At 37.8% G+C, this 17,954-nt stretch overlaps 1 protein-coding gene across 2 annotated transcripts in view; it reads right to left on the bottom strand.

The window, feature by feature from the left end:
• The window catches only part of SF3B3 (splicing factor 3b subunit 3), a 47,375-nt gene extending 29,432 nt beyond the window's left edge, over nt 1-17,943 (bottom strand). The window contains exons 1-9 of one of the 2 annotated variants that reach the window (XM_079117086.1): nt 17,815-17,943; nt 14,930-15,067; nt 12,841-13,167; nt 11,944-12,116; nt 11,257-11,398; nt 9,288-9,400; nt 7,224-7,361; nt 5,507-5,610; nt 1,581-1,746 (exon numbers count right to left, since the gene is read on the bottom strand). In XM_079117086.1, coding sequence (XP_078973212.1) covers nt 1,581-1,746; nt 5,507-5,610; nt 7,224-7,361; nt 9,288-9,400; nt 11,257-11,398; nt 11,944-12,116; nt 12,841-13,167; nt 14,930-14,999 — 1,233 coding nt within the window. In that variant the 5' untranslated portion in view covers nt 15,000-15,067; nt 17,815-17,943. Of the gene's footprint in view, nt 1-1,580; nt 1,747-5,506; nt 5,611-7,223; nt 7,362-9,287; nt 9,401-11,256; nt 11,399-11,943; nt 12,117-12,840; nt 13,168-14,929; nt 15,068-17,779 lie in introns of both variants that reach the window. The other variant, XM_079117085.1, reaches the window with a different exon arrangement.
• Between the last annotated feature and the right edge of the window lie 11 nt (nt 17,944-17,954).

Genomic DNA, 17,954 nt, shown 5'->3' with positions numbered 1-17,954 from the left:
GAAAAAATAAATAACTCACCAGTATGTACATTTTTCTTTTTGCTGTACTGGGAATCAAACCCAGGGACTTGCACATGCTAGGCAAGGGCTCTACTACTGAGCTATACCCCCAGGACGTAGCTTACCTATTTAAAATGCATCATCTTGTTATTTATAAAGCCTTTTTAAAAAAAGGCACATATATTACTTTTCACAACTTAAAACTCCAACAGAGGGCTGGGTGTGGTGGTGCATGCCTGTAATCCCAGGGGCTCAGGAGGTGGGAGTCAGAAGGATCGCAAGTTCAAGGCCAACCTCAGCAACTTTTTGAGGCCCTAAGCAGCTTTGTAAGACTCTGCCTCAAAATTGAAGAATTAAAAAAAAAAAAAAAAAAAAAAAAAAAAACGGCTGAGGATAGGGGGATAGGGTGGTTCCTGTCACATAGACCCCAGCAATCTAGGGCACAACAGTCTAGTTGCTAAGACTGAGGTCCAGTAGTGGGAGCCACAATCTCCATCCTGGGTCACTTCACTTTTCTCCTTAAAGATGTGATTAAAAATTCCCATTGCTGGATGCAGTGGAACACACCTGTAATCACAGAGGCTTGGGAGCCTAAGGCAGGAAGGTTGCCAAGTTCAAGGATAACCTTTACAACTTAGCAAGGCCTTGAGCAACTAAGCAAAATCCTGTCTCAAAAAAATAAAATAGGCTGGGGATGTGGCTCAGTGGTTAAGTGCCACTGGGTTCAATCCCTGACCACCACCTCCCCCAGCAAAAAGATTCTTGTTGCTGAGTGATTCCAGTGTCTCCAAAGTTGTTGGTGGAATACCAGGGATTAAACTCAGGGACACTTGACCACTGAGCCACATCCCCAGTCCTATTTTGTATTTTATTTAGAGACAGGGTCTTTCTTACCTGGCTATCTGAAGTTTTGTTAAAGCGGAACTATATAAAAATAAAGTCCATTTACTTTAAAAACAAAAAAGATGTAATCACACACATACATAAAATTGCAGATGCAAAGAAAATGCTTAGGAGCAACCACAAGAAGTTGCTAACAGTAACGAGCTCCATGGAGTTCAAGGCTGAGAAGACTTGGAGGGTCGGACTTTAACTTTCCACCTTTTACATGGTTTGAATATTTACACTGAACATGAGTTATTAAAAAAGAAAAAAAGCAGCCAGGCACAGTGGTACACACATGTAATCCCAGCAACTCCAGAGGCTGAGGCAGGAGAATCAGGAGTTCAAAGCCAGCCTCAGCAATTTAGTGAGGCCCTAAGCAACTCAGCGAGACCCTGTCTCTAAATAAAAGACCAAAGGCTGGGTATGTGACTCAGTGGTTAAGTGCCCCTGAGTTGAATCCCAAGTACCCCCCCACAAAAAAAAATTAAATAAATAAAAATCTCCCAGAGATTTATTAATAGTTTCCAGTTCCCAAACCTATTTGATTATTTTGCCTTTATATACTGATTCAATAGATATATAATTCTTAAATTAACCTTAATTTAACTTAAGGAAAACTTCAAACTTATTACACTTGAGACTCAAATCAGCTGGCTTACATTGTTCATCATGGAGATGATTGGAAAAGCCCTCACCTGGCAAAACAGAATGGGTGAGAGGCTGTCCAATTCATCCACCAATACAAGGTTTTTGAGTGGTCTTGGCTGAAAGAAGAATGTGTCCCCTTCTTCCAGAGGCATAGCAGATGAAAACTCAGGTTCTTCATCATCATCTCCAAGATGTGCAATTTGATATAAGTAACTAGGAAGACGCAAAGAAAAACTTCAGTTAAAAGATTCTCTATCTCAAGACAATGTCTGATTATCATATTAACAATTATGCTAGTGCTATTTGATTATACTAAAAAATTGCTCTTATTACTTGTAGGTGTAATAATAAAGCATGCTGTCTGAGATTTATTTCAAAGTGAAAGGACAGAATTTCCCAAGTGTGGTATAAATAAAACAAGACTGGTCATGGATGTTGGCTGAAGCTGGGTGATGGGCACAAACAGGTTCATTGTACTAGTCTCGCTAGTGTAAGAAAATTTCCATAATCAACAAAAAATAAAATAAAAACTTTAAGTGAAAAATGTAACTTTATAGAATGACACCATTCTTTAAAATTACATGTAAATATTAGAAAGGAAAAATATGCAAGTAAATATAGCAAAATGTTAAAATGTTCTGGATAATACAATTATGGGTTACTTGCTCTTTAATCATTTTCCAAAACGTTCCACATTACTAGAATAAATTAACAGGAATGGTAGTAATCAATATTTACTAAATGTTAACAACACAAAAGTACCTAGTGCAAGCTGAGTGAGGTGGTGTGTGCCTGTAATTCCAGAGGCTGGGGAGACTAGGGCAGAAGGATTGGGAGTTCAAGGACAGTCTCAGAACTTAACAAGACTCTAAGCAACTTAGTGAGACCCTGTCTCAAAAATAAAAAATAAAAATGGCTGGGGCTGTCGCTCCGTGGTAAAACACCTCTAGGTTCAATCCCCAGTAACAACCCCCTTGCCCCGCCACCAAATACTTAAGCGCTGGGCATAAGTATTCTTATTAAATACCTACGAAACCCAGTAAGATATGCTGTATTATCTCCTCAATAAATAAGAAAACTGAGGTGTACTTGAAAATAAAGATTATAATCCAGTCAGTGTGACTCAGCATTTCTATTATGCTATACTGACACCCCTAAAATATCCCTATCAGTAAAGGATACCATAGAAGATTAGGCAGAGATGTGACTAAGTGATTCACAGAAGATATAATGCTGGGCAAATAAATTTTAAAAGTCCAATTCCTTAAATAGACAAAAATTCTTACCAAACAAATCAGAAAATCTTCAAATTTATACATGTACTACCTAGTATTGATATGATATGGTAAAACACACACATGCTGCTGCTAATGTACAAATCAGTACAAAGAGTACAATAATTCAGCAAAGTGTCAAAACCTTTGAAATGCATACACTTTTTAATAGAGGCCCTATCTTTAAGAAACTCTAACAATAAAAATTACCTCATACCTTCATACTGAAACACTGTACAGCATTAAAAACAATGCTATATTCAACAAATGATGGTGGAACAACGGCACTTCTACATAAAAAATGAGACTAGACTCTTACCTTATGCCATACAAAAAATTAACTCAAAATGGACAACCTAAACTTTAAAACCCCAAAACCTTAGAAGATGATACAGGTAAATTTCACGACCTTGGATTTGACAATGAATTTTTTAGATATTACACTAAAAGCACACAAAAACAATGGAAAAACTGGACTTCATCAAAATTTAAAGATTTTAGTGGGCTAAGAAGTACAGCTCAGTGGTAGAGTGCATTTTAGTGTGTACAAGTCTCTAGTTTGATCCTCAGCGTCCAGCCATCCTACAATGAAGATTAAAATTTTGTGCATATAGGACACTACCAAGAAATGAGAGGTCAATCCACAAAATGGGATAAAATAGTCTCAAATCATGTATCTCATAGGAATACATAAAGAACTTTTTCAGCTCAAAAATAAAGACAGGGGCTAGGGGGATAGCTCAGTCGGTACAGTGCTTGCCTTGTAAGTACAAGGCCCTGGGTTCGATCCCCAGCACCCCAAAAAATAAAAATAAAAAAATAAATAAAGACAACACAGCTGGACCCAGTGGTACATGCCTACAATCCCAGCAACTCAGCCACGCCCTAAGCAACTTAGACAGTGTCTCAAAAAATGAAAAGGGACTGGGAGTGTAGCTCAGTGACAAAGCACCCTGGGCTTATTCCCTACCATCAAAATACATAAAAATAGGCCTGGCACATACCTGTAATCTCAGGGGCTTGAGAGGCTGAGACAGGAGGACCATGAGTTCAAAGCCAGCCTCAGCAACTTAGCGAGGGACTAAGCAACTCAGGGAGATCCTGTCTCTAAATAAAATTTAAAAAATGGGCTGGAGATGTGGCTCAATGTTAAGTGCCCCTGGGTTTAATCCCTGGTACCAAAAACAATACAAAAATACATAAAAATAAGAACAACTCAATTAAAAACAGGCAAAGGATTTGAACAGATATTTCTCCAAAGAAGATATACAAATAGCTAATAAGGAAATGAAAAGATGCTCAACACAACTAAACATTAAGGAAATGCAAATCAAAATCACAACATGCCAAGATTTATACCTAATTAAAATTAAAAATCTTTTCATTAGGTGTAATTGTAATTTAAAAAGTAGAAAATAACAAGTGTTGGCACAGATGTGGAAAAACTGGAACCCTCACACATTGCTGGTAGGAATGTAAAATGATATTGTTGCTGCTGTGCAAATCTGGTAGTTCCTCAAACAGTTAAACACAGTTTTACTGTAGGACCCAACAATTCCACTCCAAGGAATACAACCAAAAGAACTGAATAATGGGGACTCAAACATACTTGCATACCAATGTCCACTGCAGCATTATTCACAACAGCCAAAAGGTGGAAACAATGCAGTAGATAAACAAAACATATACACATATAATGAAGTAGTCACCATTAAAAGAAACAAGAATTCTGTTGCATTTTACAACATGACCCTTGAAAATACACTAAATGACACGAACCAGACACAGAAAGATAAACCTTGTATGATACTACTTATATGAAAAATACCTATATAGATAAAGTCACAGAAAAAGAAGGCAGATTTAAAGTTACCAGGGGTTGGAGGAGGGGAACATGAACTTGTCCTGTCTCAAAATAAAACAAAAAGGTCTAGGATGCAGTTCAGAGGTAGAAAGCTTGCCTACATTTGCAAGGCCCTGGTTCAATCCTCAGGATCGCCAGAGGACAGGGAAAGAAAGTTGCAAACTGGTACCTAATATGTGGTCACATTATACAAAAATATCTAAATTGAACACACCCAGAAAAGCTGCAGAAATGTTATCTGTAGATTAAAGGATTAGAAGCAATGTTTGTATACACATTCTCTTTTCTACGATGAATACTTCTTATCTAAAAAAGTAAAAACTTGGAAATGGATGAAAACATAAAATGTAAAAAGGAAAGGAGGGCAAAGCTTGTTTTAAAAAACTAAAATATTGGGCTGGGATATAGTTCAGTTGGTAGGGTGCTTGCCTCATAAGCACAAGGTCCTAGGTTCAATCCCCAGCACTGCAAAAAAAACCAAAAAACAAAAAACAAACAAACAAAAAAAAAAAAACCACTAAAATATTGCTGGGCGTAGTGGTGCACACCTGTAATCCCACAGGCTCAGGAGGCTGAGGCAGGAGACTGCAAGTTCAAAGCCAGCCTCAGCAACTTAGCAAGACCCTATCTCAAAATAAAAAATAAAAAAGGGTTGGGGAGGTGGCTCAGCAGTTAAGTGCTCCTGGGTTCAATCCCTGGTACAAAAAAGAAACCTAAAAAATAAAATAAAAACTAAATAGTCTTGTGAAAAGCTCCCTAATCTTGAAACTACACCTCTCTCCTGCCAACTTTCATAGTAACCAAGGTAAACCAAGTTAATTAAAGAATTACTCACTGGTTTCCAAATTCTGATGCTACAAAAAGGAAGCCTGTTTTCAACACACACATGGCAGCAGCAACAGGCACAGTATCAAAATACTTCAGCCGGATCTCAGTTACCTGGAGTGAAAAGAAAAAAAGATTCTAGTGTATAGGCAAGTGAAGTTTGGCATAGAAATCCAGTATTACTATAAAACAGCATAAACTGAGTAGCAAATAAAATGCTGTCCCTAGTATATAACCAGGAGTTGAACAAGCTGCACCTCAAAAGCCAACCATGGACAATTGATCAACAAACGTATAAAAAAAAGTTCATCATCTCTTGCAATTAAAGAAGACAAATCAAAACTACTCTAAGATCTCATCTCACTCCAGTAAGCATAGCAATTATCAAGAATACAAGCAATAAGTGTTGGCAAGGATGTGGGGGAAAAGGTACACTCATACATTGTTGGTGAGGCTGCAGATTGGTGCCAACAACTTTGGAAAGGAGTATGGAGATTCCTAAGAAAACTTGGAATGCAATCACCATTTGACCCAGCTATCCCACTCCTCAGTTTATACCCAAAGAACTTAAAATCAGCATGTTACGATGACGTAGCCACATCAATGTTTATAGCAGCTCGATTCACAACAGTTAAACTATGGAAACAACCTAGATGCCCTTCAACAGATGAATGGATAAAGAAAATGTGGTATATATATACACAATGGAACATTAGCATTAAAGAAGAATGAAATTATGCCATTTGCAGGTAAGTGGATGGAACTAGAGAATTATCACTCTAAGTGAAATAAACCAATCCCAAAAAACCAAAGGCTGAAATGTATTCTCTGATAAGCAGATGCTGATCCATAATGGGGGTGGTCAGGGAAGAATGAAAGAACTTTGTATTATGCAGTGGGGAGTGAGGGAAGGGCTGGGGCAGCGGGGATGGGAAGGACAGATGAGACAGACGTTACCCTATATACGTGTATGAAAAAAATTAAAAAAAAAAAAAAAAAAAAAAAGTCAACCATGGGCTGGGGTTGTGGCTCAGTGGCAGAGCCCTTGCCTAGCATGTGAGGCACTGGGTTTAATCCTCAGTACCACATAAAAATAAATAAATAAAATCAAGGTATTGTGTCTATCTACAACTAAAAACATTTAAAAAATAAAGTCAGTCATGCTTAATTTGTGTATATACTATCTAAGGCCCCTTTTTTGCAATAATACCAAAGTAGAATAGTGGAGACAGAGATATTGTATGAATTACAAAAGTTGGAAGTATTTACTAACTGGTCTTTTAAAAAACAGTTTGCCAATTCTCTATCTAAACAGCTATCTAGGAAACAGCCCAATTGTTTACAGAGCTCCCCCAAGGATAAAAGAAATAATAAATAACAATAGACATGGAGAGCTTGCTCTTTTTCACACCTAAAAATAATCGCTTAAAGTGACATTGCTCAATCTCATTACACACTGGACCAGGTACCTATTAACTAGAGTAGGAAAACATTCATATACAAGCCTAAAGCATCCTAAGTTTTCAACTTTTTAACTTGTAAAATATTAACTGTCTTACCTACCTCATCTCAAGAGAGCAGTTATAATGAATAAATGGTTTGTAAAGCTTTATTAAATATATATATGTGGGTTTTTTTTTTTAAATAGGTTAATTATATTAAAAATGTAGAAACTTTAATCAAACAACACTACAACAGATATTCCCCCTCATCAATGGTCTACTTACCATATCTTCATCTGTCTCCAAAGTGATCTTGAAGATATCCCCCTGCTCAGTTTGGGCCAAAAAGAAGAACATTGACTTGGTCTTATGGGTGGCAGAACAAACGAATATCATTCCTCTTTCAGGGTCATCCAGGTCATTCTAGCAAAGTCAAGCACACAATATCTTAGAAATGGTTACTTCTTATTTCTGGAATTCAGCATCTTACCCTTTCTATTTTGTCACAGGGTGTGGTTAAGTTGCTGAGGCTGGTCTCCAATTTACAGTCTTCCTCCCAGGTAGCTAGGATTATAGGCCTACGCCACCATGAACAGCAGGGTTTTTTGTTTTGATTTGCTTTATTTATGTTTCCAACATTTTGTATTCTTGGAATAAACTCTTCGTGAGTTGTATACTTCTTTGTTGCCTCAAAGCAAGTACAATGCCTGGAACAGGTAGGTGCTCACTAAATGTATGAGCAACTAACTTTCCATGACTGATAAAGACTAAATTTTTTCTCAGGGGTAAGGAGAAAGAATTTAGTAACTAATCCAGGAGAAAGATCAGTAGCAAAACCACAGGATAAAAAGATAAAGGTTGAGGCAGGAGGATCAAGAGGATCTTTAAGTTCAAAGTCACACCCAACGACTATATAAGACCCTGTCTCAACATTAAAAATAAAAAGGGTTGGGGATATAGATCAATGGTACAGTACCCTGGGTTTTCCCCACAGGGAAAAGATCTCATAGACCACCACCAGATTCCATACCAATTACAAGAAGGAAAAGGTACATTTATAATGAAGAGTGGGCAGGTATCACCTTAACTAAGCGATCGATTTGGCATGAACAATGAGACAAATCAATATTATGTATGCATAATGTGATAGAAATAAATATCACCATCTATGTAAAAACTCTAGCAAAAATATTAGCCTGGATATAATCATTAAAAAAATAGGCTAAGGGACAAATTTTAAGAAAATTAGCCAAGATTCACAAAAATGTTACTATCATAAAAGAACAAAACAAAGTTGAAAGGAAATTTCCTAAATTTAAAGACTAAAGACAGCGGCTCAGGAGGATCAAGAAGTCAAAGTCAGCCTCAGGCACTAAAGAACTCAGTAAGATCCTATCTCTAAATAAAATAAAAAATCAGGTTAGGGATGAGGCTCAGTGGTCAAGTGTCCCTAAGTTCAATCCCCAGTACCTCCCTACAAAAAAAGAAAAAAACTAAAGGCAAATTATGAAAGAAATTTTGGGGGACAACAAGGAAAATCTGAATATGTACTATACCTAAGATAACTGTATCACACAAAAATAATGGTTATATTAAGACAATGTCTTTGTTTTCAGAAGCTACCTCCTAGGAGACTATATTTGGAATTAAGTATCATGATACCCTACAACTTATTTTCCAGAAAAAGTGTACAGATATATCATAAGAAGAGGTAAATGTAGTTAAGATATTAATAAGTGAATCTATATGAAGGACATACAGGAACTCATTGTTCTTTTGGTTTTTGTGTTTTGTGTTTTTTGGTACCAGGGATTGAACCCAAGGGCACTTAATCACTGAGTCATATCCCCAGCCCTTTTTATTTATTTTTTTCTTCTGAGACAGAATCTCACCAAGCTGCTTAGGATCTTGCTAAGTTGCTGAGGCTGGCTTCAAACTTGCAATTCTCCTGCCTCAGACTCCCAAGTCGTTGGGATTACAGGTGTGCACCACTGCACCTAGCTGTTCTATTGTTTTAAAATATTCTGTATGTTGGAATTTTTCAAAACAAAATATTGGAGGGGCAAAAAAAAACCAATAATCTATTTCCAATAAACATATCTCTATTTTTCAAACTAGAAACTTGCAGGAATTTCAAATTTACAATTATCCAGACTCCTCAGAAATTTAGTTTGCATTTCCATCAATGTTTTATTTTACCAAAACATGTTACCAGCTTTGTAAAAATAACATTTACAAAAAAAACTTAAAACTTGATAACAGATAAACTAAGAGACTACACTACAGTTTTAAAAGCTGAATTCATTTCACAAACACAATCTTTCTTCTTATGGTAAACAAAGGCCTTACCCGTCTCCTGGGAATTGGACATCGTATATCTGGTTGGTCACCAAAGTTCTTGTAGGTGATATAGTTTTCAGAGCAGATCAACACTCCACTTGGACCATCTGATCCTCCTGGAACTGTCAAGAAAAAAATAAATCTTAGCAATGACTTAATATACCCATAAATTACTTTTACTTTCAACTACTTCTCTCCTTCACCACTTGATGGAGACAGTGTACCTGAAGCAGAGAAACATTTCAAGTGTTTCTCCCTTATTTATGAACATGCAAGGTAAGAATGGAGCAATTTGTGTTCATGTGGAAGATCTGGGTGATCTCAGCCTTAATAATACTCCCAAAACTTCTATATTCAAACCCAGAACACAGTACTCAGGTTCAGATATATAATCTCATCACCTACTAGACATGGAAATCCTACAGGCACTTCAAAAATACCACAGGCCAAGTCCCTGGGTTCAATCCCCAGCACCGCAAAAAAAAAAAAAAAAAAAAAAAAAAAACACCATAAATTCATAAATAAATTCAAGTTCCTTTCCAAACCTATTTCACCACCTGGGTTCTCCACCTGAGAATGCCATCACTGATGAACAGACTAATGGAGAAACCTGGGTATCATCCTTTAATTCTCTTCCCTTCCATAGCCCTACTGATTCTACCTCTTTAGTAGCTTTCATGCTGCCAATATCTTATTGAAAGAATTCCCTGGTCAGTTTCCTGGCTTACAGTCTTAATACCCTCTATTCTATTAGCCAAAATACAAGGAGTAACCTTTCTAAACTGTGCCTCTTTATCAGGTTATTCGCCTGCTTAAAGTACTTCAAAAACTCTTCATCACGATCACTCTCCCAGCCTTTTAACTCTAATAATACAATCCCAGTTAAGTTTTCCATTTCGAAGGAAGTATGTTCTTACTGAATGCTGCAAAAGAAACTCCCTCAGGTCTTAGTTCAGACCTAGTCCTCAGATCTGAGCTCAGAGTTCTTCAGAAAGCTTTCTCTTACGCATTCCCTTCCATGTCCTAGGTCAGGGACCCACTCCTTTATGTTATGGCACTTGGCACAGAATCTGGCAAAAAATTTTTTGTTATTATTGATGGTGTATTTACCACTAGACTCAATCCTGTAGGAAGGGAAGTACCACATCCAATTTTTCACCACTACAATCCCAGGACCCAGTAGTCTGACTTGGCACATCCTGACTATAGAAGCTCAATAAAAACTTATTGAATGGGGCTATGGGTGTAGCTAAATGGTAGAGTGTTTGCTTGGCATGCACAAGATACTGGGCTCTTGGGTTCAACCCCCAGTACCAAAAAAAGAAAAAAAAATTGTTGAATGAACAAAGCTCTCATAAGTGAAAGATACAGTAATGTGTTATAGCAAGTGATAAAATTTTAGAATATGAAATTTTCTACAAAATAAGAGTTCCCTGAAAATACTGGACCTGAAATCTTTTGCAGGAAAGATTCCTAACAACTGTTCTTATTTCATTAATGGATGTTAGTCTATTCTTTAGGGATCAGTTTGGTAATGGGTTTCAAAGTCTTTCTATTCATCTTAGTTTTCACATTCATAGACACAGAGCTTTGTCTTGTTGTGTTTGTTCATTTTATCTTTTTTTTTTTTTTTTTTTTTTGCGGTGCTGGGGCAAGCACTCTACCAACTAAGCAATCTCCCCAGCCCTTATCTATCTTTTCGAAGAAATATGTTTGGGTGCGAAGACCCACCCACAGCAACTAGGAGTAATTAGTATTTCAAGTTGTGTCCTTTCCTGCCCACCTCCATTAGATTATGAAAGGAGCTAGATACTCCTCTCCATACAACACTTTATCACTCTACCAATTTCTACCCTCAAGGAATCACAGAAAAGGTACTCAAGTTTACCACACATAGATTATTTTTCAAACCCCAATACATTTGGGCATAAAAATGGATCAAATAAAAGGGTACAGGGCAGCTCTGCAAGAAAAGTACCTGTTATAAGAAAGTTGCCATGTTCCTCCAAAGGTTCACTGTATTTTCGGACCACATGATTTAAACCAAGGTCGAGTTCATAGAAAGTAAGTGTCTGCTGGGTATTTGCTGCTGCTTCCCCTGTTGGATCATTGTCTGCTTCCTACAGAGTAGTATAGTAGCATAAAAATCAATTAGTACCATAAAACCAAAGAATTTGTATGTAGATTGGGAAAAGACATCAGGATTCCTCCACTTTGCATGAGGAAACAGAGGTCCACAGGTGACAACTGATTTGACAAAGTTCACACTACTATATAATGGCAGAACTAGAACAAGGACTCATTATCTCCAAATTCTGGATCTCTCTTCTACCTTCCAATCAAACAAAGATGGATATGCTCTGCCTTTCACCATCTTCCTTTGAAAAAATATCCCAAACACAACTTTACCATCTTTATGCAGCTTTTCCCAACAAATACCTTAGCCCATAGGGAGACTGTTTAAATCAGAGCAAAGGCTACTACATATATAGTCAACTGGTTAAGCTCTAAAATATTTCAAAGAATTTCAGTAAGGCGTTTGGAATATGGATATCTGCTAGCAGGACAGATTTACCATCTGAATAAAGAAAACAACTTTAGAAAGACAACCAGGTGATTGGAAGAAATCCAAAGAAGACCAGGAGAAAAACACAGTCCCCATTACCTCATAATCCATTTCCAGACAAGCAAACATTGGATTTTCAAATCCCACATCCACTCCAACCACATGATATACTAAAGTGTTTGCTTTGTGGGCCTCCAGGGGAGATGAAATGGTAAGTCGGGCTGCAGCATCTCTGTTTAAGATATATACCAACTTCTGTTTCTCAATGGCACCTATAGTTGAAGGAGACAACACATACCAGATTTCCACATAATGAGCCACAGAACAGCTCAATTCACATTATGATTACTTTTTTTAAAAGATTATTACTTTTTAACAGCCAGCACTAAGTCTGCAATTATAGTAACTCAAGATTCTGCTATTGTTAGTAGACAATAGCATCTTTTCCTAAGGGAATCTTAATATCCTACTAACTTCAAAAATGTTTAATGTGCCCTAGACTTAAGGACACAGGGAAACTAAACAATAGCAAAATAATTTTTCTTTGAATTAGACCTCATGATTTTGTGACTGCTCAAAAAGGGTTGCCCTCTAGAGGCCTGATCAGATACACAGAATTTCCTTCAAGAATTTTTCAGAGAAGAGACATGAATGTGAATCATCATTTCAGGCTGATGATGAAAGCAACCATTCACTTTCTAATAACAGTTAAGATTTCACTGCAGTCTTTGTCACAGATAATTGAAAAACAACTATTTCCAACAGGTGAGAAGTAAAACAGGTACCTTAAGATTTTTTCCCATCATTTTAAAAGAAAATACAATTAAAAAAAAAAAAGAAAAGAAAATGCAACTTGAATCCAAATAAAACGCCAAACTTCATCCAGGTTAAATATCTGACTGGCACCCTGCTAAGATCACAGCATTGTTGTCCTAAACTGAGCATTTATAAGAATCAAAGATTCATTCAAAAGCATAAATAAAGCAAGTTACTCACTAATCATAACAGCTCGCCCTTTGGGATCCACAGCTAAGAACTGGCCAGGAACGATACGACGACATCCACTTTTGCCAAAAGTTTCTTGGTGAATTTTCTCAAACATATTCTTAGATGGCTGGTATTCCAAAATAACAATCCGACCTGAGTCACTGCCAACTACAATGTAGTCCTTGGTGCCACCTGTCAACCTAAAGGCCATGAGTGACCGAATAACACCAAATACTTCCACAGTGAGGAGGGTATGTACTTTTCCAGTATTAGGGTCTGGGCGAAGTAGTTCCAAGATCTTCCCACGAGAAACAACAATTTCCTGTTGTTTGGTTCCTACATCACCAAAAAATAAAGATCATAAACAACCAGAAACAGTTCAAAAGTAACCTAGCTAAATCGAAATGCCACTGAGGATAATTAAACAAGTTGGGGCCCACTGGGTTTGTTTGTTTTGTTTTGTTTTTGGTACTATGGATTGAACCCAAGGGTGCTTTACCACTAAGCTACACCCGGAGTCCTAATTTTTATTTTAAGACAGGGTCTTGCTAAGCTGCTGAGATTGACCTCACTTGTGACTCTGCCTCAGCTCCCAAGTCACTGGGATTACAGGGGTATACCACCAAGTCCAGCTACAAGTTACTTTAAGAACTTGAATGAACCTCAAAATTGTCTACACACTCATGAACCCCCTGCATTACTTACAAATTAACTTACGAATGTTCAAATCTAGTCAGGTATAGTAGCACACACACTTGTGATCCCAGCCACTCAGGAGGCTGAGGCAGAGGATTCCAAGTTCAAAGCCAGCCTCAGCAATTAGCTAGGCCTTAAGTAATTTAGTGAGAGACTGTCTCAAAAAAACGACTAGGGTTGTAGCTCAGTGGTTTAAGTGTCCAGTACCCGCCCCTCAAAAAAAGTTCAAATCTATGATGGCAAGAAAAGGTTTTTATTTTCATACACATTAGTAGCTTATTTTCTGTAACTCTACTGCCTAATATTTCTTTCCTTAATCAGATATTTAAAATTTCATACAATTGGTCAAGAGTGGTGGCACACACCTATAATCCCTACAACTTGGGAGGCTGAGTCAGGAGGATGGAATGTTTGCGGTCAGCCTCAGCAAAAGACCCTGTCTCAAAAATTAAAAACTGGGGATGTGGTTCAGTGGTTAAGTGCCCCTGGGTTCAATTCTTGGTACTTAAAAAAAAAAAAAAAAAAAGATCCCCCCCCCCCCACACACACACAATCTGTTTTTAATTTATCTCTCCAAAAATATCCCCCATCAGCAAATGAGCCAGGTGCAGTGGCACACACCTGTAATCCCAGCAACCTGGGAGGTTGAGGCAGGAGAACCATTTAAGGCCAGGCTCAGCAACACAGAAGGCCCTAAGTTAACTTAGCCAGACCCTGCCTCAAGATTTAAAAAAAAAAAAAAAAGGGCTGGGGATGTGGCTCCATAGTAAAGCACCCATGGGTTCAATCCCCAATACCAAAAACAAAATATCGGCAAATGTTGTTTCTCCACAAGCAGCAATTTCTGTTTAAATTACACTTCCCCTTCTCTCTTGCACAAAAGTCTTAAAGCACCAAGCTAAGGTACAACGTTCCCTTTAAAAATAAGAATTAAAAAATCTTTTGAAATAACAAGAAAAAAAGCACTATTCTCTCTGGTAACCTGACAAACACCTTTAGACATTCTTTTTATCCATACTGATGTCAAATTTAGAATCAAGGATCAGGACTTACACATCTTGTTATGTCTTACAGCAATACACAATCAACCTGGCACCAAGTAAATAGCCAAGAAATGTGCATCTTTGGTAAAAATCATTATACACAGAACTAAGAAATGCATCTGGAATTAGTTTAATTTGCCAAATTTGGATTGTTCACATTTGCCAACAATTACCTTCTTATAAATCGAAGACATTACCTCCATAGAATGCAAGCAAAATAATGTACGATTCATTTCTTTCTTTTTTTTTATTTTTTTATTTATTTATTTTTTTATTGTAAACAAATGGGATACATGTTGTTTCTCTGTTTGTATGTACAATTCATTTCAATTCACAAAAATAGTAACTAGAGAACTTACCAGAGAAGTTGCCATGAATGGCAAAGCTGATGCCGGTGGCTCTCTGCAAGGTCAAATTGTACAGGAACATGATGGCAAAAAAACTAAGCCACTCAGTACTCTAGGACTTGGTTATACCAACCGTCAAGTCAAAGCAAGCTAAGGACACATAAAAAACAGAAAAGTAGCTGGGAAATTATTATTTTAACAGACATTTTTGTATAAGAATTTCTGGTTGGAGGCAGAACCAGTAGAATAAGGCCTACTGAAAAACACTGTGAAATTAAAAGTGCCTTCTACATACCAGATACCACACTATATACTTCACTTCTAATCTCACAAGAATCCTGAAAAGTATGCAGTTTTTACATTTATTTTAGATAAGGACACTGGGGCTCAGAAATTAAATCAACTGCCTATGATCATACAGCCAAGAGGTGAAACACAGGGAGCTAAGATACGTTCACATCACTGTAACATCGTTTACTTTTTTGTCAAAAAACTAAGTAGGTCTATGTTTAACTGTATTCTAATAGGCTATATGTTCAAATGGTTCAGAATTCAAAAAGCACAGCAAAAAAAAAAAAAAAACTCACTCTAAGCTATTCCGTAGCCATCCAGTTCTCCCTGGGGGAATCAATTTTAACAAATTAAATTGTATCCTTCCACATACTTTTATATGTACACACACACATATATTTATACGGTTCTAGCTCCTCTGTTTAACCAAAGGTTGGGAACTATATTTTATATACTCACACTATACTACCACTGATTTTTTTGTTATTTAACTACTTTGAGGTAGCAATAAAAGGCTTTCTCACTTTTATTTTACAGATGTCAAGTATCCCATTAAATGGGTATATTATAATTCACTTAGCCAATACTCCACTAATAAAGAGCTTGTTTCCAACCTCTATTACAAACACTGCCACAAGTACTTCATATATGTCATTTATATGTACATGAATTTATGCCTAAGATTAATTCCCAGAAGTTAAGTCATAGACTGAAGGGGTTCATACATGTGAAATTTTGGTAAGATACTGCCAAACTGCTTTTCAAACAGACCCAACGAATTTACTAGCCCAGCAACATGAATTCATCTTCTCCCATAATCGGCCAAAGTGATGTTAACATTTTTTAACCTTTGCTAAACTAAGAAATAGAAATTGGTGTCTTGGGGCTACTTTTCATTTGCATCTCTTATATGGCTTTATATCTGAGAAGGATTCCTTTCCTTCCTCTTTTTTGCTGGGGATGGAACCCAGGGACACACACATGCTAGGCAAACACACTACCACTGAGCTACATCCCCTATGAGTAGTTAGAATTCAATATCTAAACCTAATCTCCATCAAACACTAAAACCAAATTGAACTCCAGCAACACCAGGAATAGGCCTCCCTAAAGGGATATAGTCACAAAAAAAGAATTCCTTCTCAACAGACAACACTGAAGACAGCACAAACTGAGGTATCTCTGCCACAAAGAACTACCTAAAACTACACCCATGCACGGATATCACTAAAAAATAAACCGAATGATCTTTCCCCAATGTAATTATTTAGAAGCAAACGCAAAGGATCTTCAGAAATTCAGTCACTGGTCAATAAATTTGCTTTTGTTGTTAAACAAGACTAGCGTTCTTGTAACTGTCTGGGCTGCACAAAATCAAGGTGACAAGATCAATCCTCCAGGCTAGAAACTGGTTCTGAGATAAACTTTCCTACTTGAGATTAAGAAATATAAATCGGTGGCTGCGGCAGACACCTGTAATCCCAGCAGCTCCGAGGCTGAGGCAGGAGAATGGAAAGTTCAAGGCCAGCCTCAGTAACTTAGCAAAGCCCTATGCAACTCAGTGAGCCTCTGTCTCTAAATAAAATACAAAAAAGGTCTGGGGATGTAGCTCAGTGGCTGAGTGCCCTTGAATTCACTCCACTGTACCAAAAAAAAAAAAAAAAAAAAAAAAAAAAAAAAAAGGAATATAATGTTCTTCCAGGAAAACAGGAAAAAAAAAAAAAAAAGAAGAAGACTACCACAGGCTACTGAAACCCTGAACAGCTCCCGCCAGGCTTGCTTGCTTGCTTTCTTTTGTAGTTGATCAGGGGAGCCTACTCAATTTTCCCCCTTCTTTTTTAACAGATGCTATCCACTACAAACCTAGGTATTCAATTTCCCCAAACCTAATTGGATCCAGGTTCTCCAACTACATTTTTATCTTGCGTATTTTTATCTTGAGGAAAGCACTTTCTGGAGACAGATCAGCCTAGTAGTTTAGGAACCATGTAACAGGAAACATTAACGCCCAAAACCTGGTAAGCTTTGCAACTTTACCCACGCCTCTCTCCTCTCTGCGATTATTACCAGAAGCCTGTGTAACTGCTCACTCCATCCCTTCTCCGTGTTCCAAGGGAACATCATCGCATTTAGGCTCTAGGCTTCAAGATAAGATACTGACTATAGTCCCTCTATTTTGCACACGACAAATCTGAGGCTGAGAGGACGAAACAAACTGCCCAACTACCAAAACACACTCAAACCAGAGTACCAGCGTCAACGACTGTTCCCGTTATTTATGCTTTTAACAAGCTTAGTCTCCGTAGGAGCCATTTACTCTGGAGACAGCAGGAGATGTGCCGCTCCTTCTCACACCTCTCGAGTCTCAAAGGAGAAAATTTCTAGAAGTCTTATTAGGAGCCGGGAGTCGTTCCTACTCTGGACTGGACCAGAAGATCCCAAAAAGTCGTTCTCGCACCCCAAGCATTCCCCTACACCTCCTGGTCCCATGCCCGAACCATTGAGGCCTACACTGTCCGAGACTCCCGCCAAAGTGTCGGGCACCCTCCTACGTGGTCGCTGTCCAATTACTCAGGGCCAGGGAAATCGTGAGGCCACTTCTTTACCCTAGAGAGAGAAGGATGGCGCAGGTATTCGCTGGATGCTAGTCCCTTGAAGGCCTAAGCCAAAGCCATCGCCAATCCGCCGGCGTCCGCCATTAGCCTCTACAGGGACCTTCCAGCAGCGCGCGACGGAAAAAGGTATC

This window comes from Sciurus vulgaris (genome assembly GCF_902686455.1).
Source record: "Sciurus vulgaris genome assembly, chromosome: 17".
NCBI lineage: Eukaryota > Metazoa > Chordata > Mammalia > Rodentia > Sciuridae > Sciurus > Sciurus vulgaris.
Note: the sequence above shows the minus strand (reverse complement) of the source record. Positions and strands in the feature narration are given on the sequence as shown.